General features: G+C 42.8%; 1 protein-coding gene and 1 long non-coding RNA gene across 4 annotated transcripts in view; one reads left to right on the plus strand and one right to left on the minus strand.

Moving 5' to 3' along the window:
- LOC119144384 overlaps window positions 1-23,539 on the plus strand; it is a 31,951-nt gene extending 8,412 nt beyond the window's left edge. For both annotated transcript variants that reach the window (XR_005103106.1, XR_005103107.1), the window contains 3 exons: window positions 2,349-2,423; window positions 11,172-11,221; window positions 23,330-23,539. This is a non-coding gene — a long non-coding RNA (uncharacterized LOC119144384). The remainder of the gene's footprint in view (window positions 1-2,348; window positions 2,424-11,171; window positions 11,222-23,329) is intronic.
- The window catches only part of UNC5C (unc-5 netrin receptor C), a 257,187-nt gene extending 230,923 nt beyond the window's left edge, over window positions 1-26,264 (minus strand). The window contains exon 1 of one of the 2 annotated variants that reach the window (XM_037379658.1): window positions 25,807-26,264. In XM_037379658.1, coding sequence (XP_037235555.1) covers window positions 25,807-25,930 — 124 coding nt within the window. In that variant the 5' untranslated portion in view covers window positions 25,931-26,264. The remainder of the gene's footprint in view (window positions 1-25,806) is intronic. The other variant, XM_037379649.1, reaches the window with a different exon arrangement.
- Between the last annotated feature and the right edge of the window lie 231 nt (window positions 26,265-26,495).

A 26,495-nucleotide genomic window follows, 5' to 3' on the forward strand; every position in this document is an offset into this window, starting at 1 on the left:
GGAGATAGGTTGGTCTCCTGACTTGCAAGACCACTGCCAGAGGCAAACCTGCCACTCTGTCAGGACCATCCTTAAAAATGATGGGCAGAAACAAAGTATGACAGTGAAAGGCATGCAAATTAACTGAAGGTTTTAGAAACTTCAAGAAGATTCAAATTTGAATCCAGAATATTTGGAAGAAGGTAGGGGAGGAAGGAGCTGGGGAACGAGGCAGAGATTAACTTTTGAAAATTGTTTCTTGTAGTCATAGGAAGAAGAAGAAGAAAGTGGAAGGAAAGGCTAAGGCTATGCTAGAGCAAATTTAACATGCTTTAACATATTTCTACTTCCATTTGTTTTACACTTGGGGAATAGTGAGAACAGACAGCTAAACTGGATGCTCTTTAAATATGAAGCAGAGAGCAAATCCTAGCGGCATTTCTTTTTAAAAAGGAAGAAAAAAAATCCAGTTCTCAATTACACATTTTCATTGGTCAAGTCTACATACAAAATAGTTTACACAACACCCCAGTGTTGCCTGCATGTATTTCTGTAGTCAGAGAGCAAGCCAGCAGCAGAACTCTTTTGGCTGGGAGACTCAAAATGACTGGAAAGCTCTGGCTCCTGGGTCCGGCTTCCATCACACCCTCTACTGATCCAAACTTGCCAATGAAGCCTTGAGAATAAGCATGCACGCATGAGGAATTTCCTGAACTTTTAAAAAGTAGCATTTTTTTTTAATCTTGCTACATATGCAAACATAACTAACATAATGCTTGCAAGAGATGAAGGCAGCAAAATTTGCCGGTACGTAACCAGGAATGGATGCTTCTCTCCTCATTCTCCCAAAAGCTCCCCTCCTGACAAGAAAGGTTAGGATACAACAGAGTAGAATAGGTCAGAAGTGACCTACAAAGATCATCTAGTCCGACTGTCTGCACACTTCAGTGCTGACCAAAAGTTTAAGCAAATTATTAAGGGCATTGTCCAAATGTCTCTTAACCACTGACAGTCATGGGGCATCAATCACCTCTCCAGGAAACCTGTTCCAGTGTTTGACCATCTTCTCTGTATGTTCTGGAGACTCAGGTTGTCTGAAGGCATCGTTTAATATTCCACACTGCAAACCAGTACCAGGTCTGGTCTGTTGTTCCTCACAATAGACACCCTGACTGTTCTGTTGCATCTTTTCAATACCTTCCCATGAAACAACGAAGAGGCACTTGTGAGGAACATTTTTCAATATTTATACCTGTATGCATCAAGATGCAGCACTCTTGTATGCTTAAAGAGAAAAAAAAAAAAAAATAGTTTCTAGGACTGCAAGGCACATTTAACTCCTGTATCATTAGCCCCCACTGGAAGCCCTGTGAGTAAGAATCAATGGGAAATGGTACCTCCTGCACATCGTGTCCAATGGACAGCAATGAGAAAAAACTGCTGCTTGCTACATCATGTGTCTATGTCGTGGCATGAATCTATGAAACTTCAGTCCACAGTTCTTCTCCAGAGTACATCTACCTTTTCTTGACTTCTAATGCCCATTTAAATGGTGCTAATACATTCCTGAGAACATAAATCCACCATTCTGCTACTGAGATATGCCTTTACAGTATGAGAAAACCTAGAAAGCATCACTCCAGAAAACTGTTTCTGTCCCTATACTTGAGTTTCAGTATGTTATTAATACACAACTGACTAATTTAATAATTCAAAATATTCTACAGAAAGACAAAACTGTTATGGAAAGCACAGCATCTCCATGTCACCCAAAGTGGGCAGATGTATTAGATACATAATTCCAGTTCCTCAGCTCAAGCATTTGCTCTACCATGTATAAATTAAGTGAAGCAGATTTATTGGCAGTATAAAGTACTGCACCATATATTAATTGACTGAAACAGATTTGCTATATGCTATGCAGACAAATGCTGTTTTCAAATCTAAGACAATATAAGTATGTGCAATAATCCAAATATCAAAGCAAGATTTAGAGTGGTAAACTATATAATAAAATACATTTAAGATCAGCACAAAATTTTAAAGTGTTTTTCCTACTCTGTGCAAATGAATGACATTTCTGAATTCACACCTATGCGAAGGACCCATACAAAATCTCAATGATGCTGAATTCCTACTACAATGGTTTAAGAAAGACATAAGTGATGTGTAAGTCACTCATCACCCATTAAAAATTACAATATTACACCAAAGAGAACGGAATGTCCTTAGGACAATATAAAAAACCTGCAGTTTTATTTTCCCCTATTTTTATCAGCAGTTTAAATTCTTCAGTAATCTGACCTTGAATGTAACAGGCAAGTAAAAGGCAGTCCTGACCATTTTAACCTGAACAATGTTTTGCACAGGGGCAGAATAAGAGTGTCTGTGTGGAAGTCCTGGTCAGGTTACTTGAAGAGCAGCCAGGTAGTAGACAGCCCAAGGTAAGTGCAACTCACCATTCTTCCCCTCCTTTCAATTTGTGCAGTACATACTACAGCATTTGGGAGGAATAACCTAATATCCACAGGTTATATAGCTTCCCGATTCAGAAGAAAATGGGGAAGAAAAAAAAAAAAAAAAAAAAAAGGGGGAAAAAAAAAAGAAAAAAGGGAAGGGAAGGAACACAAATCTTCCTGTGCCAGGTAAAACCAATACCAAAAAAGTAACAACCACAAAAAGACATGAAAGTTGTTCTGAGATACTTTGCTTCACTATTTTTTGAACTCTGTGTTCAGGGAAGACCACAAGATGAACTTCAATGGTAAACCCCTGCCTAGTTGTTTGCACACAAGCAGCAGAAATACAACATGGGCCAAAAAATCCAACTGCATCTTGGCCAAAACCAAGTCCAGTTTCTCCAGCTATCAGTTTCAGAAGTGTGTAGCACAGGCTATCCCTGCAGTGTGAATCACAAGAGCAGAATTCACTTTACGGTGCCACCGAGAACCAACCCTCCATGTCTGAGCAGCAAAGCTGCGCACAGCACCAAGAGCACTGCTTTTGCTGCAGAGCAGGAATTTTGGGTTTGCATGACCTTCTGCAGAAGGTGCAGGGCTCAGCTGGCCTCCCACAGGAAAATCATGCACCTTCTTACAGCAAAGGCGCAAAGCGTTGCCTGCCACAGCAGTGCCAGTCACCAGTACCTGGGTGGTCCTACAGGGACAGCTCCTACAGGATAAGCTCATCAGGGTGTCCTGGAGAGGCTGCGCTTAACACCCAAGTTGTTACACAAAGCCTGCACAACGCCATGCAGAGGGGAGGAGAGGGAGCAAGAGATGATGGAGTTCATGCACGGGCAGGGATGCTTTTGCATGAAACACGGGGAGGGTTAATCACAGCCAGAAAGGTAGGGATACTTTAAAGGCTGGTGCAACAGAGTCCCATTTTGTAGCTAATAATGATTTATATGAAGCTTGAACTCTTCTTCCACACTTCCAAAAAGCAACAGGTTCTTTAACCGCTTGTCCAAAATACGTTGCCTTCTCAGCTGTTGTTATGAGTCCATTTTTCTTCCCAGACCAGTCAAATGAGTGCAAGTGCTTAGGACCCAAGCTTTAACCCCTGCTTCTGAACTTGTAGGGAATGCAGTTTGCCTTTGAAAGCGTATTTTGTACCAGTACTGCTGTACCCCCATGGTACTTCACAGTGCAGGAAATCGTCATTTCTGGGATTCAAATACCCATTTGGACTCAAAAGTATGTAACAAAGTAGTAACAAAGATATACTCAAATTCAACAGCAGGCTGAAACCTCATTTAGCCTGGAGAAGTCAGCAGCTCCACCCTGTCCAGGGAAGTCCTCAATATCAAAGGAAAGATAAAAACAGACAGCCTTGTAACATGGGTAATCACTTCTTCCACAAAGCAATAAATGCCAAAGCACCGGTAAGAGTTTCTGATTGTGAACAGATTCTGAGACTGATGGGAAGGGCTGGATGGGAGGAGCCGGTGGAACCAGGGGTAAGGTGCAGCCCATCCAGAGAGCAGGGGCAAAGCTTTCAGAAATGGTTGATGATTTTGCCCAACTCCACCACAGGACAGCTGAAGCACCATACCTGCTTAGGAAGCCCCAGAAACTGCTTTAAGAGGAGCAGAACGCCTTTAGGTCAGTAGTTATTTTTTTCCCTTTGAATTGTGTTACCTCCTTTCCCCATCATAAATTAGTCACTTTGGCAATCTGCAGAAGCCAGAAAGAGGGCTAGGCAGCAACATCTGTGACAAAGGCCTCATAACAGGTTTTATTTTACTGATAGATAAATCATCAGCACTCGGCACAGATATTTGGCAGGTGCACTCACCTGCAAGCACGCAGAGGCTGGTGTGCACAGTTCAGGGACAAAGAAAACTGAAGGACCAGGAGAGCAAATGTGGCCATCACTACCTGGCAGCCAAAGGCCTCCTCTGGCTGCTACATGCTCCTGCCTTTGCTTGGTACTGCAAGGCACTGACAGCTAAAAACTGCTTTGTTTGCGCTCATTTCTATTGTCAGCTAGACTGTGCAGAAGCTTTTTCAGACAGCTGATAACCCTCTCTCCTACCACCCCAGCCTGGCCACCAAAGCCATTGCACACTCTCTCAAGCACACTCCCAGAAAGGAAAAGTAGCCATTTCTGGAGCATGCCCTGTGTTTGCAAAGGGTTGATAAATCCCAAATATCTCTCTTCATCTTTGCAACCATCCATTTGTCGTCTTCTTTCTCCATCTATCCAGTTATCCGTCTTCTTTTTCAATGTTTGCTGTTACAAAACTGGGAGTGCCTGACTTCTTGGAAAAGTACTTCCTGGAAATGTACCTGGAGAGAGTGTATAAAACTGTGCTTACTCCTTATATTATTACTGGAGTGCCAGGGTCCAAATACTTCTCGGCATCCTTTAACCCTAAATGCTCATTTGATCAATAAATAGAAAAATTCAGTAGCTTAGCTGAAGTAGAAACTAAATATTAGCAGCCATCAGCATGTCTTTAACTTTCCAATATATAAATCTACTTACTGACGTACTGACATCTCCAAGCTGCAAGGAAGTTCAACTGAAATGTTCAGTTAAAAGGAAAATAACCAAACTCTTATTTCTTGCTGTTACTTATATAATAAAACAAAAGGTAACATGCCTGCCTGTCTCTCCGATTCACTTTTATCCTGCAACGCATTTTAGGAATATTGTTCAGGCAACCCTGCAGTTTTCTTACAGCACCTCACAAGGTTACTCCAGCCGCTTTCTGGGGGTGCTCTCACCCAGGGAGAGTCAACCAATGGATTTTCTAGATACATCTTCCAAAGGAGAAAAAGACAATCTAATGTATGGCAGATCTCTGTCCTCCAGTGCAGATAAACACTTTATAAACACCAGAGCCTGAACAGTCATTACTCAAAATCCAAACCAGTAACAGAACCTGTACTATGACTTAAAAAATACAAAAAGAAGAACTGAGTTGTACCTGTTTCATGAGCTGAGAAATGCAGCAACATCTAGCCCTTATTTTCATGACAGCTAATAGAAGTGCAAGAGCCAAGCCGAAGACCGCTTCTGGGTTTTGGGATGTATCTCTTTACAGACTGATTTTGTAGTGCTCTGAAGGCAACTGGAGCTCCAGACCCAGAAGCAAAGCCATTCACCCTCTGGGCACAGGCAAAGTCTTGATGCTACATGATGCCCCTCTGGCAACTCCAGACCACCATCTCTAGTCCAACCCACCCTCTTGAAACACAACTGGTGCCTGAGACAGGGGCAAAGTGAGGGCATTTCTCTGCTGCACCAAGACCCTGAGGGACTTCCAGCTGTGCAGATTTGAAGCATGCAGCATTGCAGATGGCTCCTTCATGTGAAACCCAGCACAGCCACCCACCAGAATGCAGTCCCCGTGGGGCATGGAGGCAGTGGTGGAGCAGCATCACCTCACTTTCCCTGCTAAAATGGTCTTGGATATGCTCTGGGAAGACTGTCCATCCAGCAGGAAGGAAGGAGGCTTTTACTAGGGCAGTGAGTAATAGAAAAGCCATGTGAGGGGTGTCATTAGAGTCACGCAAACTCATGCACTCAGGTGAGGAGGCTGGAAAAAAGCACATGGCATGGAGCAAACTGAGGAGGGCTGGTCCTCAGAGGCACCAGCAAAGCAGGACTGGCGGCTCTATGGGACAGGGCTCCTCCAACTGGGCTTTTGCAGCCAGACACTGTTCTCACCGCTGGTCTGTGGAGCCAAAAATCGGGATTAGAAGCCCCACTCCTAATTTTGTCTGTATCTAATTTTGCCTGTATCTAATTTTGCTGACCATCTGATGAGGACTTTACCCAAGCAGCAAAGAGGAGACGGGCCAGCAGCAGTTAGGCTGGTCCCAAACCAGACTGTGGTCTAAAAACCCAGCACCCGCTTCCTACATTCTCCATGGCCTTTTGATGAAAACAAGCAACACCCACCATTTTCATACCACAAATTACTTCCATGTTTTCTGTGAGCCCACCAAAGGGGAATTCCTGTGCCTGCTTGCTCCCCAAGTCCTGCCTCCTGCTCCTCTGGTTTCCATCTAAAAAAGGAGATAATTATACTTGCCTCTCTCCAATATGTTTTTCCTACTGCAAATAAAAACTTGCAACATTCTCTCAAAGGCTTCTCATAAACATGATCTGAGCTTTCACTATGCAAATGCGTCCTTTCTCAGGGGGCATTAGCTTTCAACTTCATAGCCAAGATGGCCTTCATTAATTTAAGTGGTATAAAAAGAAAATATGTTTAAGAAAGTAATGTAGAATGAAATAATACACTGAAAATTCTTCCCAAATTTTATTATGAATACTTTTTAAGTTAGTGGATAATTTTTTAATCCAATGTTATCATGTTTAATGTTCTACCAAGCCAATTCTGTAGACACACCCAGCTCTTTACGTTTCTTCCTCTGTTAACATAATATACTGACTGGGTCACATACAACTACTGTTTATTTTAACTTTGCAAAATTGTTCCCAGCTTCATATTTTAGAGGAAAAATGGTCCATTTTGGTACATTTCCAGAATAAATCCTGCCTGTTCTTTTAAAGTGGGACAGACTCTTGACACACCACCATTGTGACTGCAGAAGGCATTTCTGGTATGCATAACCTGTGACTGCCTTCCCTGCTTGTTTTCATAGTGATAAATATGTGGTACCATTAGGCAGGAAAACAAAGTATTCCCAAAAAATCTCTGCTAAGCACATTTTGGAGTTAACGGGTTAGTATAGATACATCATGCTCTCTTTCTGTGCTAAGAGGTATTTAATGCCATGAAATTCACTCACTCCCACATAATTTAAACCACCAAAATGGAATATTGTATTTTTCCTTTTCTGCACATGTAAAAAGAGCAGGCAGTCCTGCCAAAGTTAACTATACAATCTTGTTAGGCTTCTATAGATTTCATTAATGCCTCATAAAAGAGAATCAATAAAACTCCTTGCACATCGATATTAAAAAATGACCTTTCGATCTGCTCTTTAAGATACAAAAAAAAAGTAATCAATAGACATCATGAAAACTCCTCTGATGAGAGCTCCTGCAACAGGGAGTTTAGATTAAGAATTCTTCAGAGAAGTTATGTTCTTGCTCTGAACTCCTTCCTAAGGGACTGTTGCTGATCTTGTTGGGAAACTTTCGTGGGACTACTCATTTTAGGCCACAACATTGCAAAGCTGCATATTAGAGGCACGGGATTACTCACACACTGAAACACAGATGCTTGCAGAATTGTTGTCACACTTCAAAGGTTAATGGGACTGCTCACAAGAGAAAGAATTTTTACGGAATTGTGCCTTTACTGCCATTTATGCTCTAGATTTTCCTTTGACATTTTTCCAGAAGTATGAAACCCCACAATGCTTAAATTGACTTTGTCAGTTCCATTTATGTAATTTACAGCTTAGTGTACCCAGCAAGCACACCAAAATGACACCTATCTCAGCATCCCAACAGGAAAGTCACTGATAACAAATGGCTCTGCCCTGGCAGTGGCATTAGCACTCAAAACCAAGGGCCTTATCCATGGTCTTTCCACCAAGACTTCCCACCTATTTTGCTCCAAATTCCTCACTCAGACAGCCTGTGGAATTCCATTTTATGTTGTCTTTGGGTTTTACAGTTTCCTGTTGCATTCAAAGATAATAACGACCCTCTGATATCTATTTTAGTGGCCAGATGCCACTATTCAGAAGATTGTTCTAAGTGCTTCCCTTGCACTTCTGCAAGATTTCTCAGGTGGGTAAGGAACAGCTTCAAATTAAAAAAAAAAAACCAACACACACACAAAAAACCCACAAACAAACAAACAAACAAAAAAAAAACCCAACACCACAAACCAAACCAAACAACAACATCATCAAGAAATAACGTGGTGGCAATATTAAATTTTTGTCTCACTTTTAAAGTACCTCTACTATTTAATATGCCTCATAGCCACAGTATCATAGACAGTTCATATAGACAACGACACATTTATTTGAAACTAACCAAACAAACAAAACCCCCCAAACTTAAGTTCATGTGAGTTTTCTTCTGTTTTTTAAGGATTTCTTCCTCCCTACTTGCCTCAGCTCATACCGAATCATCTTCCAGCCTGAACTGAGGATCCAGAAGTCTTTCCCAAAGCAGCATTTGCCTCTTCTTTCTTTATGGGCACCTGCTGCTGGTAATTCCCAGCCTGTCTCTTAACTGCTTCCCCTGTTTTATATCAGGGCCACATTCAGTCCACTTGACTGCAAACAGCTACCGGGGAGAGGCAGCTGCGTGGGCCCTCATAGGCATCAGGCAGGACCAGTCCACCTTGTGCGTGCTGGTGTTCCAACAAAACAGAGTGTTTGCTTTATTACCATCTTCCCTTTCTTGCGTCAAGTAGCATCACGCATAACATGCTTTGGTAACCTTTAAACAGACCGTCTGCATGCATTTGTGTCTGTCTTGTGGTTTTGAAGTGGCTAGTAAATACATACTACCCTGCTCCTGCCTTTCTCCAGCCTCGAATCCCACAGATAAGTTTGTTTGTGTCCCAAGTTTTCATGACAGAGAAAAGAATGTTTAGTCTATACCTTGTGCTTATAAATACATATTCTGGGGGAAAGAGGATGCTTTAAGTTCTTTATATAGTGCAGTATTTGTCTTACCACCCAGGAAAATAGGAATAGATACTGCAGTGTATTCAGAACTCTTAATTCTCCAAAGAAATGCATTTTTTCCGCTGCTAATCATTAATACTTGAAACAACTAATCCTAATGTTAATTTTTATATGTTTTAATTTTCTATTGCCTCCTTTGAGAGAAGACAATGAGGAAAATCAAGGGGTTTTTTTGGTTTTGTAAATATGCCCTAAGATGATAAAAAGTGACCAGTCATTGCCGTACATAAGAAGATGACCTCAATGGTACAGAGACCTACTAAGAAAAGTTCATCTCAGCTTTTGATCAGAAGTAGGTGGTTGGTTGGTTGAGAACAAACAACTGCAGAGTACGGGCAACGTGAACATACAGCCTTTTCATTGCAATTACTAAGTCTGCAGAGGCTTTGCATCAGTGGGATGGTGGGTGCTTGCAAAAACTTCCAAGGCAAAAATTCTTTTTAAAAATAAAAAGCCCCAAACAACTCGTAGTCATAAAACAGCATTTTACCCAATAAATGCCATTCTAGATGGTTATCTTTTCCTTAGGCTCTCTTAAGTGGGACAAGATCTTGTAAAGATACAGACATTTTCCTCCTCATTTTAGCGGCAAAGAATCTCTTTGTTAGCACCAGGATCACTCACTGATGTATTTTGCAGTGTCTGCTCTTTTTTTTTTTTTTTTTTCCTCTCATTTTTTTAAAAAGTGTTCTTAAGAGCCATGGAAATTTTTTCTGTCCAAACAGACAAGATAGAAATCTCTCCACCATGAATACGGCCTTACAGAAATCCTAACTGTTAACAACCCTCAGCTGGTGCAGAGCTGAGGCACTCACTGACCTCGGGGAAGTGTGTTGGTTTACACAAAATGAGAGGCTCAGCTGCAAATACATTTTAGGAAGGCTGGCTCTTCCACTTAGAAAGTTCACCTATCTGAACATAATCAGAAGTTTCAAAACCTAGAGCCTGTGGACTGAAATTTATTAGGAACAGATGGGAGTAAGTGGCATACGCAATTTACCTGTGCACCTAAATACAGTTATATATATTTATAAGCATAAATAAACCAGATGGTATCCATTTCCTCACTAATCAAAGCACCTTTGGCCTTCTCAAATTCCAGACCTACACTGCTACATGGGTTTCATACACAAAGTTATATCTGGTGTGATAGCCCTCAAGTCACGAAAATTCGGTGTTGTACAAATGCTCATTAATAGTTTTGGCTCCTATAGGAAGACTTATGCTGCCCATTAGGTAATGGCAGCAGCTGAAATCTAAAGGTCACATCACTTAATATGAAACAACCCAGCATGTGATAAACAACCCAGAGCACAAGTCAGGTAAGCTCTTTATCCTTGCAGGTAAGTACATCTTCCCAAACAGTATTTCATGGTCAGTGAGACATTTCCTTGGCAAGAGACCTTTAAGTGGGCTTGTGGGAAGGAAACGCATAGGCTTACATAAGCTATTTCAGTCCAGAAATTCCTTGTGGTTAGGTAATTATATATACTAATAACTTTCCAATGACAGTGTCTGGATGCAGCCCGCACATACACATAACAAAGCAATTTAATATTGTTCATACACTGCAGTGTTCTCAAGCAATGACTCACACTTCAGTGCAAGTTCTCATACTACAGAAAGCTAAGAATTGGGACTTCAGCTTTCCAAAAATCTGAGTACTGCATTAGGGAACCCCTGTGATCTCTCTGAAGACAACAAACTGCTACATTTTATAGTAACACCTTTGCAAATCAGCCATGTATCGCTAGGTACCCATAGGATGTTGATGGGACTTGATACTGATTGCAAGTTTCAAGAGACACCACGTGTCATTATACTGATCAAAATACCCTGATGTATCTTAAAACACTGACCATCTAAAAGAAAGGCAAAGTTAGATGAACTCTGATCATTAAAAGAGTATGGTTTGGGTTTAGGTTGCTTGGGTGGGGCGTGGGGGGTGGGGTGTTTTTTTCTTAAGGATTGTCTTAAGCAAAACCTTCCCTGGTACATTTATTTCCATATCTGCACAAGTGATAATAAAGGCCTGCATTTCTATTTATTTTTCAGGTGCCATTTCAGAAAATAAGCAATACAGCGGTTTTTACATCACACTATGGGTAAGAATTACTTTGCTTTAAACAAACTAAACTTCAGTAGCTGACAAAAAGTAATCAATAATGGTTTAAGATTAATTTTGACCTTATAGACCATATGATAAAGACAATTCCCCACTAATGTACTTCTGTAGAAGTGCTAACACTCATAGCTCAAAACAATGACTTTTGACAAGAGCAATGAGACTTTCTTTCTTTTGATGTACATAGAGAAGAAATAGAAAAAGAAGCAAACACAATAGAAAGTCCTTACAATTTTTTAGTCAAATAAGAGCCCTTTTTGTAACTTGGAAGTCAGAAATGCATTTGTATAAGCCCACCAAATTCCAAAATGCCTACATATTGTAACAGCAGAACACTTGGGAAAATCACGTTCAAGTCATACACATCACTGAGCGCTGGTGCCACCAGAACATCCCAAAAGTTTTGCTTGATCCAGGCTTGTGCTTTCATAGACGACCACACGCAGTCATTTGCTGTCCTTAACTAACTGCTGAAAATATTATTGGCAGCTTAGTGTGCCAGTTATGCCACAGATCCTCATCTGCCTCCTACAAAAAAACCCCAACTTCTGCTGAGCTACGTAAAAGGCTTTTCCCCCCTCCGGCATGGGTCCTTCCCACGGGCTGCAGCCCCTCAGGATAAGCCTGCCCCAGCCCGGGCTCTCCAGAGGCTGCAGGGAGATCTCAGCTCCATCACCCGGTGCACCACCTCCTCCTCCTCCCCACAAGGGCCACCGTGCAGACCCCATCCCCACTGCCAGCACTGGGTACCTGCACCCAGCGTGGGGGAACAGCTGAGACACCCTGCAGGTCCCTTCTGTCCCATGCCCAGGGGCTCCCTTTGCAGGGACACACACCTCGGGGAGCCGAACATGTCCACAGGCTTTGTTTATCCCCTCAACGAAGTACATGTGGGGGAATCTTCAGCAACATTTCCTAACGTCATCACCTGCCTGATAATTTAGTTGTGCTTTTTATTTGGGGGGATGGGGTCCTAAGCTTGAAAGGCTCATAGCTCAGAGGAGACAGCATTCATGAAGGACATTGGCACAGTTTTGGAGACTACTTATTTCTTCAGAGAGTGCAATGGCCAAAACATCTGAAAATTTATGTCAACTTTGGTAAGGGAATCCAACTGCAGAACAAGGGTAAAAAAAAATTCCCAAAGCAAACATTTTTCAAATTTGTCTTTCAAAATAGTATTTGGGTTACTGTATTTTATTTTAGTGGTTAAAGAACATTTCCAAGTAAACAAAAACTATAAAATGTTTTGTTTTGAACAACTGTTTTTTAAGGTCTTTGTTTGGGGCAGAGGAAAATGACTTGAGGGATGATTACAAATCTTTTCTCAGAATTCCAAGGCCTTCTGCTGAACTGGGCAAACTACACACAGAGCCCTAACTTTCAAAGACTGTTTAGTAGCCTTATGAAACCCCAAATATTCTGGGGTAGACAGACTACCAGTCTCTTTTTCCTCTTTCTGTTTAAATACAGACTCAAAGCCTTTCCAGAAAGAGGGAGTCCAGCATATTCAGAGTCCCATCAGTCACCCAGCACTTCACTACAAAACTGGCTCCTGGTCACCTTCAGTTTTCACATCCCTTTACGTGCCTGAAAGAGCTGCTGCTTCTAATATTTATGTATGTGTTTCAGGCTTAGTATACAATATATGGACATCCAGTCAGATAAAAATAGAAAAACTTTGAGAAAGACAAAGAGTATTGGCACTGCAATGACTTTTCTAATGAAAAATACTCACGGCTGTATTAGAGCAATTGTCTTGTGCCAATGCGAATGGCGTCAGTTTTGTTAGCTCCAGCATAATTCAATTACATCATTCTCCCAACTCATGAACACGTATGTATTTACTTTTTTATAATCTAATCCAATAATTATTTTATTAATAACTTTCAGGCAAAGTAGTGCAAGAGATTAGGAAATAACATACAGGAAAAGTCACTTTTGACCTATGTTTTATCCTTAAAACCCAAAAGTGGATTTGGTATTAAAATCAAAGCATTCTAAGTATATTGTGAAATATTTACAGCTGTTATTACTGCCTGATTTGTGTGTGCCAGAGACCAGATTATTCAGACTGGTTTCACAAGCAATATGTCTGCAAACAGGATTTTGTTTGGTAATTATATTAAACATGTCCATATAAGCTTGGAATTAATTACAAATGGTATTTTACTGTACTTGATAAAAGCCCTAAGCAGCAAGAACTAATGATGGCAAAAAGGTCTTCTCTCATTTTCAATAAAGCTTTCCATGTGAAAATCTGTCAACATGAAAAAGTTACTGCTTGTAATTAAAACCAGGCTTTAGTTCAGTAATATGTTTACATGTTATGTTCCAGAAGGGAGAAAAAATGAAATTGAATTACTCTTCTTAAACCCTGTGGTTCACAAACACACGATCTGCTCTGGGCACGCTACTGATGTCAACCTCCTTCAGCTTGGGAAGACAAAAAAATTCAAGTTCAGCCTCACAACACATTTGAGTTTTGCATTACTAACACAATTTCTTAAGAGTTTAAGTGAGCCCTCCAGATGTGTTCACAGGATTTTTGCAGTGGGTATGTCTACCAACATCAGGCATTTAAGCTCTACTCCTGTCAGTACTTGTACAAGGTTTCACTAATGGATGGATGATGGCAAAGAGGAGGCAGAGGAGCTTACAGTAATACTTCACCATACTTGGGAGCATGTCAGTAAGCAACTAATTACCCCTGTTTCCAGCTCTCGCTTTAACTTACTAAGCAACCCTTCCCCTGTCTCCACGATGGCTTTAGAGCGTAGGATCTACTTTCAAAGCTGACTTCAAAGTGACTTCTCAGAATTAGACAGATTGCCAAACCAGGTGCTAAACTGTGCTTCAGTGGTTTCCAAGACCACAGTACTAGGACACAGTCTGCTGGCTGCTTTTGAAGATTAATAACAAGTTCATCACCTGTCATGCTTCTCTTTACCAAGCACATGCCATTTTTTCACTATACTAAACTCTCTTTTTGAAACACTGAGATGGGTAGGTGCTATGTGTTGCACCAACGGTTAACTAGAATTTAAGGTCATAGGCATACAAACACTGTATTGACACTGCTATAATGAGACATTATTTCCTAAATAGCCAGCAAATAACCTTTTTTTTTTCCCCCCATGTCAACCCAGTGCTCCACATGGCAAAGCACCTTACTGACTTCAGTAGAAACTTTTCTTGAACAAGGTCATAATATATTTAATGATAAAGAACCAAGCAGATAAGCAGCTCCATGCTTATCCTATGCTATAGAAGCCTGTACACTAGATTTGTTAATCTAGCTTTAATTCAGAAACCTGACACACTCTGCTTTCCTTGTAACTAATTTTGTGTCTTGTTAATGCAACAGATGGTAACTTCAGTTTGATTACTATTCTCCCTACTTTAATGTGAACTCTTCATCTTACTACTATCAGATGACATTTGCTTTCCTTAATGTACATAGTTTTAGAAAAATTACAGAAGTGCTATTGCTGTGTTACATGAAAAATTCTAATGTACATTTAGCTGACATAGCATCAGCTGCTGTTTAAACTGGGCTTAGCTAATGGACTTTTAATGTCCGTGGGGTTATGTGCAGTTACTGGCTATTAGCAGGAATGGGCCCTTTCTATAAAAATCACTTTTCCTCAAGTGTGTTGTTTGAACATTCCTTCCTTTGATTTAGTGACTGTCACCAAATACAAAACAAATGCAAGGACGCTGCAATCTGCTGTTATCTTTAAAACCAACTTAACCTCAGCCCGGCCTCCAGGAGCAAAATATGTGTTCTGCAGTGGTACTAGTGGATGTAAAACTTTAAAGACAAAAGACCAAATTTTCCTTGCCTTGCTCTGGTGAGTAAATTCCAAGCAATCCAGTGAAACTAATCAGACAGAAAGCAAAATCTAATTGAGGTACTGCCATCAATATGTTTCCCTAAGAGAAAGGATCTTTGCAATGAAACCAAGTACTCATTAAACAAGCTCATCAGTAAAACATAACAGATGAATAGTCCATGCAATGTCACTTTGCCATTTTAATTCAGTTTTCTTTGCAAATGTTTCTTATAAATGCAAATTTAAGACTTTCCTCTCAAGACTACAAATTGATATAAATGTTTATAAAGCAGGTAAGTAAATCAGGAGGATTTTTTTATGATTTGGAAGATTTTATCTAACAGCTATGTTTACTACAAAGAATTAATATATAACATTTTGGGGTGGGGGCGGGGGGGGAAGATAAAAAAAATAGACCCATACAGAAACAGTGCAGGACAAGCAAAGGACAAAAGCTAGCAGGAGCTGAACAATTCTGCCTTTTCCAGCGCTTCTGAAAGGCATAAGGCACTTCTCATTCTACTCCCTAAACCAGGATAATAACTGCTTTTGTTAGCAGCTACCAGGTAGCATTTCTAACTCAAGCCTTCAAAGCCCCTGCTTTTAGTAGTAGAGGTCTTTATTTCAAAACCGACTGATTGCTGAGGCAGGAAATTGCCATGCATTTGTGTGTAACAGGTATTTATATGGATATCTGCCTACAGTTGGTGACATTTGGCTGTCAATGTTCTTATCTGAAATAATGTGACACAACCCAAGAGAAAAAACACCTACCTGGAAGCATCCCACTAACATGTTTTCAACTGAGGCACTGTGTTAATCCCTCTACAGTAAAGAGCCACATCACTAATTGAAAGGGAAATTGAAAGTCTCAAAGTTATTCTAATTGTTGAGCTGAAAAAAGAAAAAAACCCCCAACCACACATTCAAAAATGTTGCCAGAAAAAACAGTGAGATCAAGGTGCATCCATCCTTGAGTCCCACTCTACTGTGTCAACATATTTTCAAGACAACCAAATCAGCTTCTGACATGTGCTGGCTTTGAAATTAATGGAGCTGTATTTGTTGGTGGTCATAACCTGGCCTCGTACAGTGTAAGTCTATCCCCGGTATAAGCACCAGGGATTTAAAAAAACAAAAGGAAACTGATAATAAACTCACAGGTCCCAGTACTGAACTTTCTTGCTACAAAGTTTCTAGTTACTTAGGAGCTAAGAAATTAGGAACTTCCTCTTTGCCACAGCACAGCTATTTTACATGAGGAAGAAAAGTAAAACCAGTACTCACGTTCTTGCCAGCATAAGAAGATTGCTGCATTTTATTTGAGCAAGAGACCAAAAACATTACCCTCACCTTTGGAAACTGGTGAGGAAGCAGAAAGGAAGTCCCTAAAGCTATGCTTGCAATGTCTGCATGAAAGGAATTTTTAATGGGAGCGATGACTTGCCAAAAACTAGTGCAGCTTTGAGGCCAAAAAGCTTAGTGCAAGGAAAAATAGTATTTTATAAGACAATTCAGTGAGATTTTCAGTGAACAACACCAGCACAAGGACACACTCTTCACCATTTAATGACAGCCCCATTCCTTAACCAGACACACTTCTAGTTTGCACAATCAACTCTGGTTTTCAGATCTGAACTGACGAAGTTTACTAGGGGAAACTTTTATCTCCTCGGGGTTGAAAGCACCACTGAGTTTTGTCCTAATCTTAAAATGAAGGCTCGAGGAGTGGAGGTTTCTCTATGGTCTCATCTGTCTGCAGACAACCCCAATTTCAGTCTGGACACCTCCACAGTTACCCTGTTAGCCCCAGCTACTCCCTGCTGGCGTGGACACTCATCTCTTGTATGTGTAGAGCTGCAGGGTAACCAGGCGGACACAAGGAAGTTGCTGACATTGTAGGGAAAGGTGAGAGGAATACATCTGTGCTAACTCCACGAGCAACTGGCAGAACTGAGGATATATTAATGAAAGAGAAAATTAATTCAGACTATGGCAGTGTGCATGTTTGTGCTCTGAATTACTCCCGGTAATTACCTGTGTTACAGTCAGTGTATGCACATGAGAACAGAATTAGTCTCACTTGCTGTTCTGTCCCACTTCTTACTCCTCAATTCTGGTATGACTGTACTGCAATTAACCTCATTCAGTGAGACCATATTATTATTTCCTCTCACTATGTAAACTCTCCAGTATAAACACATATGTTGGGACTGGATAAGACAAGTGATGTATTTAAACAATAAATAAATACACTGTATCATAAAAGTGCAGCAATTCATGTTCCAGCCATTATTTTAGTAAATGTATGGTTCGCATATAGCTCTCCCAGAAGCTCTGAATTACTAATAATCCTGTGGCGATCCCTTTTCACTGTTTGACATGAAATGCACTACATTCAAGCAAAGAATCTACTTTCAGTAGTTCAGGGGAACTACTATCAGTTCAAACAATTTTCCATAACAGCTGCAATAGTCAACCTCTTTTGACAGATCATTCAAGACTTACTTGCATACTTCCTTGTATCTAGCTGATGAAATTCAAGATTTCTCAAACAATCGTATCCAGCACTCAGGGGACCAAGAAAAACACAAGCTTTCCTTTTTCTCAAAGGATACACCGTTAATCCACAGAGCTTAACATTTCAACCTCTCACTCAATATGAGACTAAGAAATAAAGCTACTTTACTTCTTGAAAATAACTAAAAAGGGATTGGCAGGAGCTACCTAACAAGAAAATGCTCAGCTGTTGCCAGGCCGGTAAAACCTATCTGAGCTCCTTAGCATTACTATTGATAATGTTACCTCAACAAGAGGAAAAAAAAAGATACTGATTTAATTGCCTAGGCAACCTCATAGCTTTTATGACTTGTAAGGCAACAGGGTGCTTTGGAGTGTAAGTCATTCATTCAGATAAATGAAGTGCAGTTGAATAAGATAGTCCGGAATTGCAGATTAAACCCAAATGAAACAAAATAACCCAAAGCAGTGATCTTTATTCCATTTACAACAGTGCTGCAGTCACCCACTGGATTTGCTCTTGCTTCTTCCAAATCCATCTCTGTGGATTTCGCAAAGCAAATCCTCCCAAACTGCCTGCCATAATAAAGTCAGATCTCCCAGGAAGCATCCCTGTTTCTGAGCAACGGTGTATGGGTTTGCCCTTCGTCTTTTACAGGTATTTCTAGATACCAGAAGATGTAAAGACACCACTAGTGAGGCCCAGCAAATTCAACATTAGGAACGCACCTGAGAGCCTTCAACATAGCGTTCCCTCTGTAGCATCCATCTTTGGGATTGTCAGACAAGGAGGATGCACTAGAGCACCAGAGTGGGCACTCAGAGACCTCCAGTTTGAATTCTGGCTTCCTTACACATTTTCTCTGCACCCTTTAGTAATTCCCCTTGTATCCCTCCATCAAATAGAGACAAATATAGCCATCTTCCCAATCCAGCAAGAGGGACTAAAGGCTAAATAGCTAATTCAATGTGACAAATAGGAACCTCCCATTGTCTCTAGCAATGTAACCATATAACAAAGCTATCCTAAAGATGCAACTGCAGATGTCTCCCATGGGAAGTATCACTGACTGAGATGAGCATGCACAACTTTTTGGCTGCCTTTTCCTGACCTGCCTGTGTAGGACTCATAATGAAGGAAAGTGAAAATCTGAGGAGGCACTGATGCACTGCAGCATTGCATACTGACATAGGGGACAGCCCTGCCTTGATGGGATTATTGCAGAGTCATGCATGCTAGAGCAGCATTGCTTGTATTTGGGGAACAGCAAAGGTACTCACCTAAATCCAGTATTGCCTGCCCTTCCCTGGTGGCCTTAAGGGCTGCATCACAGTAAAATCGGTGTGATTAACAAAACAGTGAGACCTAGAAAGTGCTGCAAATACATGCCTTAACCAGTGCTTAACCAGGGCTGTAAGTCAAGTTTAACGGTGAGGTTTTTCACTGGGCTGCTTGAAATATATGGGAAAATGTAAATGAAAACTTACTGTCAGAAGACTTTACAACTTGTAACTTTTTCATTTTTCACTGAACACCTAACAGATTTTCAGAGTGTAGTGTAAATAGAGTTTGGCAGTGAGGTAAATATTTGGGGCTTTATTGACCTTTTCACTGAAATAACTCAATCTTTTCTGGGTTTGATTAAGGTTTCTTGGGTCAGTGGGTTGTTTTTTTTCCAACCTCCCCCTAGTAAATAAACAAAAAGGACTCTTTTTTTTGTGGTGGTTTTTTTTTTGCTTGCCCCCAAATTTTCCATGTTGATAAAAAGAATATTTTTAAGCTAAACTTTTTGCAAGGAGCTCTTCTTTCCCAGCCCAAACTTTTAGATAATAATGTGCCAGGCTATAAAGGGACTCCCCAAATCCTGGCATTTGATGAATTAGGAGGAAATCCCATGTTTCCTGCTTGATGTACACGTGATTTGGATGGAGTTATAAAAGCAAACAGGAAGCTGTTCTAGTGATGACTACCTAGGGGGAAAGCTGTATACAAACATCTCTGAGATTACTGAAAGCTGGGAAAACCTCTGGCAGCTCTTGCCCGCTCCTCAGACTCACTGTGCCTTACTTGTTTGTGTTGTTTGTACGAGCAGAGCCAGCCTCCAGGAAAGCGACTGGAACACAACCAGAGTTTGGGGCTTTTTTTCACCTTCTCCAGCTAGCCTGCATGCCTGGACTTACAGTCAGTTTTATGCTACATCCTTACCCAAGAAAGACAAATCTAAATACAAAAACCACTACCAATGCTCTGCAAAATGTTTAAGCAGACATATCACAAAACCAATACTAAATAAATCATCTTGCTATCACACCACTGGAGTTTGAGGTCAGAGTATCTGCAGATGACCCCATTAAATGAAACACAGGGAAACAAAGTACATGCAAAATTAAGGGGAATTTTGTTGTTCCTATTTGTGTGATGTAAGCTTCCTTATAACAATTTCCCTTTTAGCATCATTTCAAATGCTTGCTTACAAATGATGCAAATTAAGTCTTTCTTTGGATACAGTCTGCCTTCCAGAAGACTTAATACCATTTCCTTTAGATCACCTCTTGGATAATGTTATGATGGAAAGATCCAGGAGCACCTGCTTCTAAGACTGGACTCTACCAAGCACACGCAATAAATCACTTAAAACACCACCATCCCTTCAGTCCTTGGAAGCAGCTAGCACTGAACTGTGCCTCTGCACAACATTATTCTGCTGCTGCGTTGACGGAGGTTGTAGCCAACTGGAAAACTGCCCCTCACTTTTAAACCTTGACTTATGCTTTAAAAGCTTGTGCTGTTTTATACCTCCAAGTCGAACATGAAAGCAAAGATGGCTAATGAAAATGACAGGCAATGTAATTACTGCTTTATTGGCACCAACGCCAAGATCGCTGCCTGCTAAACTTGAATACCTCCACTGGGTGGCTAACAAGACGTTCAGTTCCCACAGTAGCATAACCCTCTCCCCACTCAAAACGGAGGAAAGAGGGAATTGGAAAGCGAATGCCGGTTTTGCCTATAGTAACATACAGATTGCAATAGATTTTGTATAACTTAGCCAGAGCATCCACGATTAAATTAACTTTTATTTCAAAGACAGCCTAGCCTCTGGTGACATGTTTTCAATGACAAACCAATGATGTGAACATTTGAGACTCACACTGAGTTGAATCCTCTTCAACTAAATAGCAGCAAACTGTTCACTACTTTGGAGCAATGCAAATTTACCTAGGAATTCCCCTTCGCAAAAGCATTTAAAACAAATTTTTTCTGTTAAGCTGCAAAAGCAACTTCTGTGCCTTTTTCCAGAAAAAGTAACCAGAACTGATTCCTCAAAAGCCCAACAGTTTAAAATCCAGAAAGACACCAGAAAGCAACAAACATAGCCATACACTATAAAACGGGTCATTCCAAATAAGATTACTTAGATGGTAGCATAAAATAATTAATTGCAGCTTCACTTTTCAAAGTACAGTTCTCCTTAGTATCTTACATATACACAAAACTCTAGTCATATACTGTACAGAAATACTCAAATATTCTATTCAGCCTGGACTCCTCTCACCTTCCATGGGAACTGATGTTGCTTTGCACCCTATTCAACTGAACTGGACAGACTGTGCCCCAAAACACCACTCTTCAACTTGCACAAAAATCCACATATTTACTTGAAAATGTCTAATAAATACAATCCACATTTTCTCCTCTCTTGCTGGAGCTATGGAACTGATTTGCCTGGCCTTGGCACAGTGTTTTGTTCCCGTTTTCAGATGTACTGTATTTGGAAAATTAAATTAGGAAAATCTTTTTAATATGGTTAATGCTGTTTCCTGTTTCTGAATTTGGATGACACACACAAAGCTAGTCCCAAAATATAGTGAATAATCATGGGCTGATACCATCACCAAAGGAAAAAAGAAAGAAAAAAAAAAAGTTGTGATATGAATGATCCATGTAAAATGATTAAGTGTAAATATGCACAATTGTGGAACACTCAGGCATTCTTACTGTAAAGAAGAATAAATGACACTGACAGTAATACTGAGAAGTCATCAGAAGGGGGCTGTATTTGATGTATATATATGGGTTTGTGTTTGGGTTTTTTTTCATAACTGTTGCAACTAGCTGCTTGAGACTGGAGCCAGAGGAAGAGGAGCCCAGATTCTGGCTCCCGTACTCCCGGGGAGGAATCCCTCCTCCACAGACAGATCTGTCCACTTCATTTTAATTCTGCTTAAATTGCACCTCAGCAAAGGAAAGCCGGTGGCTGCTCCTACTGCAGTACTAAAATGCTACTCAGGGCCAGTATGGGCTACCACATTCATCCCAAACTCGTCAACATCATTGAAATCTGCCAAAGCACATCGCTTTAAAACAAATTAATGTTCCGAAGGGGCTTATCCATTCACAGTGAAATACTACTTGGCCCTCGCTTTACTAATACAAGTACTATTACACCCACATGATCAAATACAAGCGGTCCACTGATGCATCAAGATAATTAAGTCCTTTTCCCCCTTTTTTTCCATCAAGATATGTTTAGGTATTTAATTAAGAAGTGCATCCCCAAAAGGTTAGTACATTCACATGTTATATTTCACTTTTTCCGCACCAAGCATTTTCAAACTGCTGCTGTTGCTAACACAGACTATGCTGGGGCAAGGCAAATATCTGCACATATGGCTCTTTTACAGTTTTCTTCTTAAATTATCACTTTGATTTAATTAGGTTTGAGAGGTTAAGCATAAAAAAACCATGTAGTCTTATTGTAAAGGAACAACTGAAACAAAAACTCATTAATATGCAGTCCGTTTAGCTTTTCTACCCAGCTCTTACACCATCGTTATTAGCCAATAAAGCTGTCTGAACCATGGTTGTCACTACAGATAGGTAGCCTGACCCTCCCTCTTATCCCACCTACACCCCAAAAAGGTGCGGGCCACCGGATCAGTTCTTCAAACACTTCTAATGCCCTAAAGTGGTAGGGCGGGGGGGGCCTGGAGTAAGCAAGCGCAATGGCTGTAACACAGTCTCTGCTGATCGAAAAGCCAAAGGAAAAGTTGCTATTATGTGAGATGGCACTGAAATGCCAGTGACGAATAGGTGCTTGGGTCCAGGGACCGTTGCTCTTTCTTTCATGGTTTGAGACATTTGAATTCTCATTCTGAGGTAGCTTATCACAGCGGTATAATGAATGCAGCGAATGCCAGATCAGAGTTGATTCTGGCTTGATAATCACTTTGGCCCCATTCACACCACTTCGAGAATTAAAGGCTGTCTTGATCATTATGGCCATTTCCTGTTCTCTCCTGATAACAGCACAAAAATACTTAGACAGCTTCAGATAAGAAAATAAGAAATTTTAATCAACCAAAAAGTGCATTTAGCCCTGCTGAGAAGCTCACAGGAGGATACTGAGATGCAGTGATATGAATCTCTCTGCCCAGGAGTGTGGGATTGGTCCACTAACTACTCAGTTAATAAATTTATTTTCCACAAGGCAATGGAAAAGAAAGGCACAAAAGCAGAAGCCCCAGCAATGCTCACAGCCTCCTTTAGCCTGCTTCAAAATATAAAGATAATTGGGGAATGGAGACGAAAAGCAAAACAAGAAATAGTAGTTGCAGCAAGTACTGGAAAAAAATGCACACATCCTCTTTCCCTTCCCCTCCTCCCCTTTCTAAATTGTAACTATGTGTTTGCTGTACGAAGACACCACCACTTTTTTTTCCTTCTCAAGGTATCACAGAGGAAGACTGACATTTTTTGCACAATTAAAATCAAGTCAGCTGGCTCCAGACCCCCTGAAAACAGGAGACTGACACCAGTTTGGAATGTAACTTTCACACGTCCTATTCCTATTGCTCTCAAAGACTGCAACTGAAAAGACTAGAGGGGTGTTTCCATTTCGAAGGAGATGGACTGAATGGAGGATAACTTTGGAAAAAGAGGTTGGGTAAGAATAATTTCAAATGTTCATGTATTTTTGGAAACATATAAATAAAAGAAAGGAAAAACTTTGCCCGGTGCTATAGCATGAGAAAACTTCCTGAAGAGGGCATAGTTAAACTGTTGATTCATTGCCTCACTGAAGCACCACATACACATACATGAAGATCCCCATGGCAAACACCAATCAGAAAACCCCTCAGCTCCGGGAAAGATGCCAAAACCAGGTCTGTACCCAAATTCCGTGCCTGGTCCTAGCAAGCAGGAAATGCAAACAAAAGCATACACAGAAAAACAAGTCCAAGACGAATTACTATATCCCAACCACATCCCCTGAATTTTCCACTCTATTGTGAAAGTTTATCACACAGCACACACGGAGGAAGCACTGCTGAGGAGCTCCCCATCCCTCTGGGAAGGTGAGCACACCTGTGTACCATGAGAGGTCCCACCCGCAGGGGGCCTGGCTCCTCTCCCCTCACAGCATTTCTGTTGCACAGCATCAGAGGGTATGCGTGGAAAGGAGGAACCATCTGAAAGCGTGAGGTATGCCCTGTGGCACTGAGATGTGCGCTCTGAAGCAGCAGAACACAGGGGGTCCTCTTCCCTGCTCAGGCCATCTGTCATGCGAATTACCAGTGTCCTGCCAGCAGAGCCGGCAGGCTCCTTTCTGCTCCAGGTCCAACTCTCCGAGAGGATCTTTCCTCCTTAGCTCCCGCCATCTACACAGACTGATAGATACCCACTGACACCTAGGTCTACATGCACATGGTACTATTAAAAACTTTAAATACATAACGTCAAACCTGTCCTACCTCAAACATGAGACCGACCAGTGAAAGGAAATGATGGTATGTAAGACACAAAAGAAACATGACACGATGCATAAGGGATTTTTGTACTCTCTTTCTCTGCTACTCCCTTTCCACGACTAGGTTTCTGATCTTCCACCAACATAAATACCCAGTATGGGTGAGGGAACGTGACTCTGAAGATGGAGTAAGTATCAGCAGGAAATGGATTAGCACCGCTACATGTACAGACATGATGTACACTGCATCCAGCCCACCAGCAGCAAAGCCTATGGCTCCCGAAAGCCTGCCAGAGGCACAGGCAGCCAAAGCAACCAGCACCCCTCTCCTGTCAGAAAGGCCATAGAGAAGTGCACTTCGTAATGGCTGGGTGAGAGCACGGGGTCAGATCTGTGCAGTCATCTCAAGTGCTTCTCCATAGAGATGATGGGGGGAAAATCAAGCGTTCTTCCACTTGCATTATGCTAAATCAAAGCTTTGGTGCATATTATTATCACTCAGTGGCATATACGGGGAAAAAACCCCACCATAACAGCTTCTAAAATTCCTTTTCTCTTGTTAACCATATAACCAGGATTTTCAAGTGCTTTAATGAACCCACACATCCTTGCTATGCACAGCTCTGCCCACATGCAGCAGCAACCTCTCTCTCCAGTGCTCAGCAAAAGCCACACATTTCCCCTTTAGGTCTAACTCCCGGGAAGAGAGAAGAAAGGCACCAAGAAAGTTTATCCGGCATCAGCTCGCAGGAGAAAAACCCTCCTGCTGTGACTGTCTGCTGGGTGGGTGACACACGGAGCCAGGGCTCTTTGTGATGCTCTCAAGACATCGCTAAACACGCACTGAGAAGCGAGACATTGTCACCGGGAAAGGGGAATTTATACACGGGCTAGAGGGAAAACAGAGCTAGATGCACTCCAGAACGCCCGACACGGGAGAGGAAAAGAAAGGAAAAGAAAAAAAAAAAAAGGGGGGGGTGGGCGGGGGGAAGCAGAAGATACACGGTAACTCCCTTCAGGTAGCTCATGTTTTAGGTACAGAGAAGGACGCGGGGGGTGGCGGGGGTCTCACGTGTGACCACCGCCTGCAGAGCCCCGGGCACGGCGGTGCCGCTGCCGAGGGACACCCGCCCCGCACCGTCCTCCCCACGCACCGGGCAGCCCACCGGGGCGCACCGCCCCCCCGCCCCGCGGGGTCCTGCAGCCCGGAGCCCCCGCCGGCCTCGGTGCCCCGCCGGAGGACGGGGCGCAGGGAAACGCCTGTCCCGGACAGGCTGGGCTCAGCAACGACAGACCTGAGCCAGCGGGGGCGACCGGACCCCCCGGTCCCCGGCGGGGGCCGTCACGCGGGGGAACGCAGCGCTTGCCCGCACACAGACAAAACGAAAATACCGCGGCGTGAATCCAGCCCGCACCCGGAGAACGCTCCGGCCCCCTCCATCCATCCCCCGCCTTACCTTGCGCCGCGGAGCCGGGGCGGCTGGCCCCCAGGACGGCCAGGGCGGGCAGGACCACGGTCTGCAGCAGGTATCCCAGTCCCAGCCCGCAGCGAGCCGCCGTCCCCTCCAGCCCCTTCCCCATGGCCGGGGCGGGGGGGCGAGTCGCGCAGCGCCGCGGAGCTTTTCTGTGCCGCCTCTGCCTCCGCCGGCCCCGTCCCACGGCCGGGCGCGGAGGGGCGCGGAGCGGTGCGGAGCCCCCGCAGGGGCTCAGGCTGCGCGGGGGGCGCCGGGGCGAGGGGCGCCGCTCGTAGCGGAGGGGCAGGGGCGCTGCATGGCCCCGCGGAGGGGCGCGGAGCGGCGCGGAGCCCGGCGGAGCGCTGCCTTCTTCCCGCGGGCGGCTCGGCGCGGCTGCCTCCACCCCGGGGGTGGGCGGGGGCCGGGGCCGGGGCTGGGGCTGGGGAGAGGGGCTGCGCCGGCCGCCTGCGATAAAATGCGAGCGGGAGCGAAGAGCAGACCCAGAGGGAAGGGGGCGGGGGAGCTGGGAGCCACCCGCCGCAGAACCGGCCCCCTTTCGCCTCCCCCGCCCGCGCCCCCTGCGCGCACACCCGCGGGCACACTCGCACGCAGATGCTAGTGCACGCACGCACACTCACACGCTCGCCGCCCCCCGCCCCGGCCCGCCCGGCCGGGAGAAGCCCCGGGAGCCG

This window comes from Falco rusticolus, chromosome 1 (genome assembly GCF_015220075.1).
Source record: "Falco rusticolus isolate bFalRus1 chromosome 1, bFalRus1.pri, whole genome shotgun sequence".
NCBI lineage: Eukaryota > Metazoa > Chordata > Aves > Falconiformes > Falconidae > Falco > Falco rusticolus.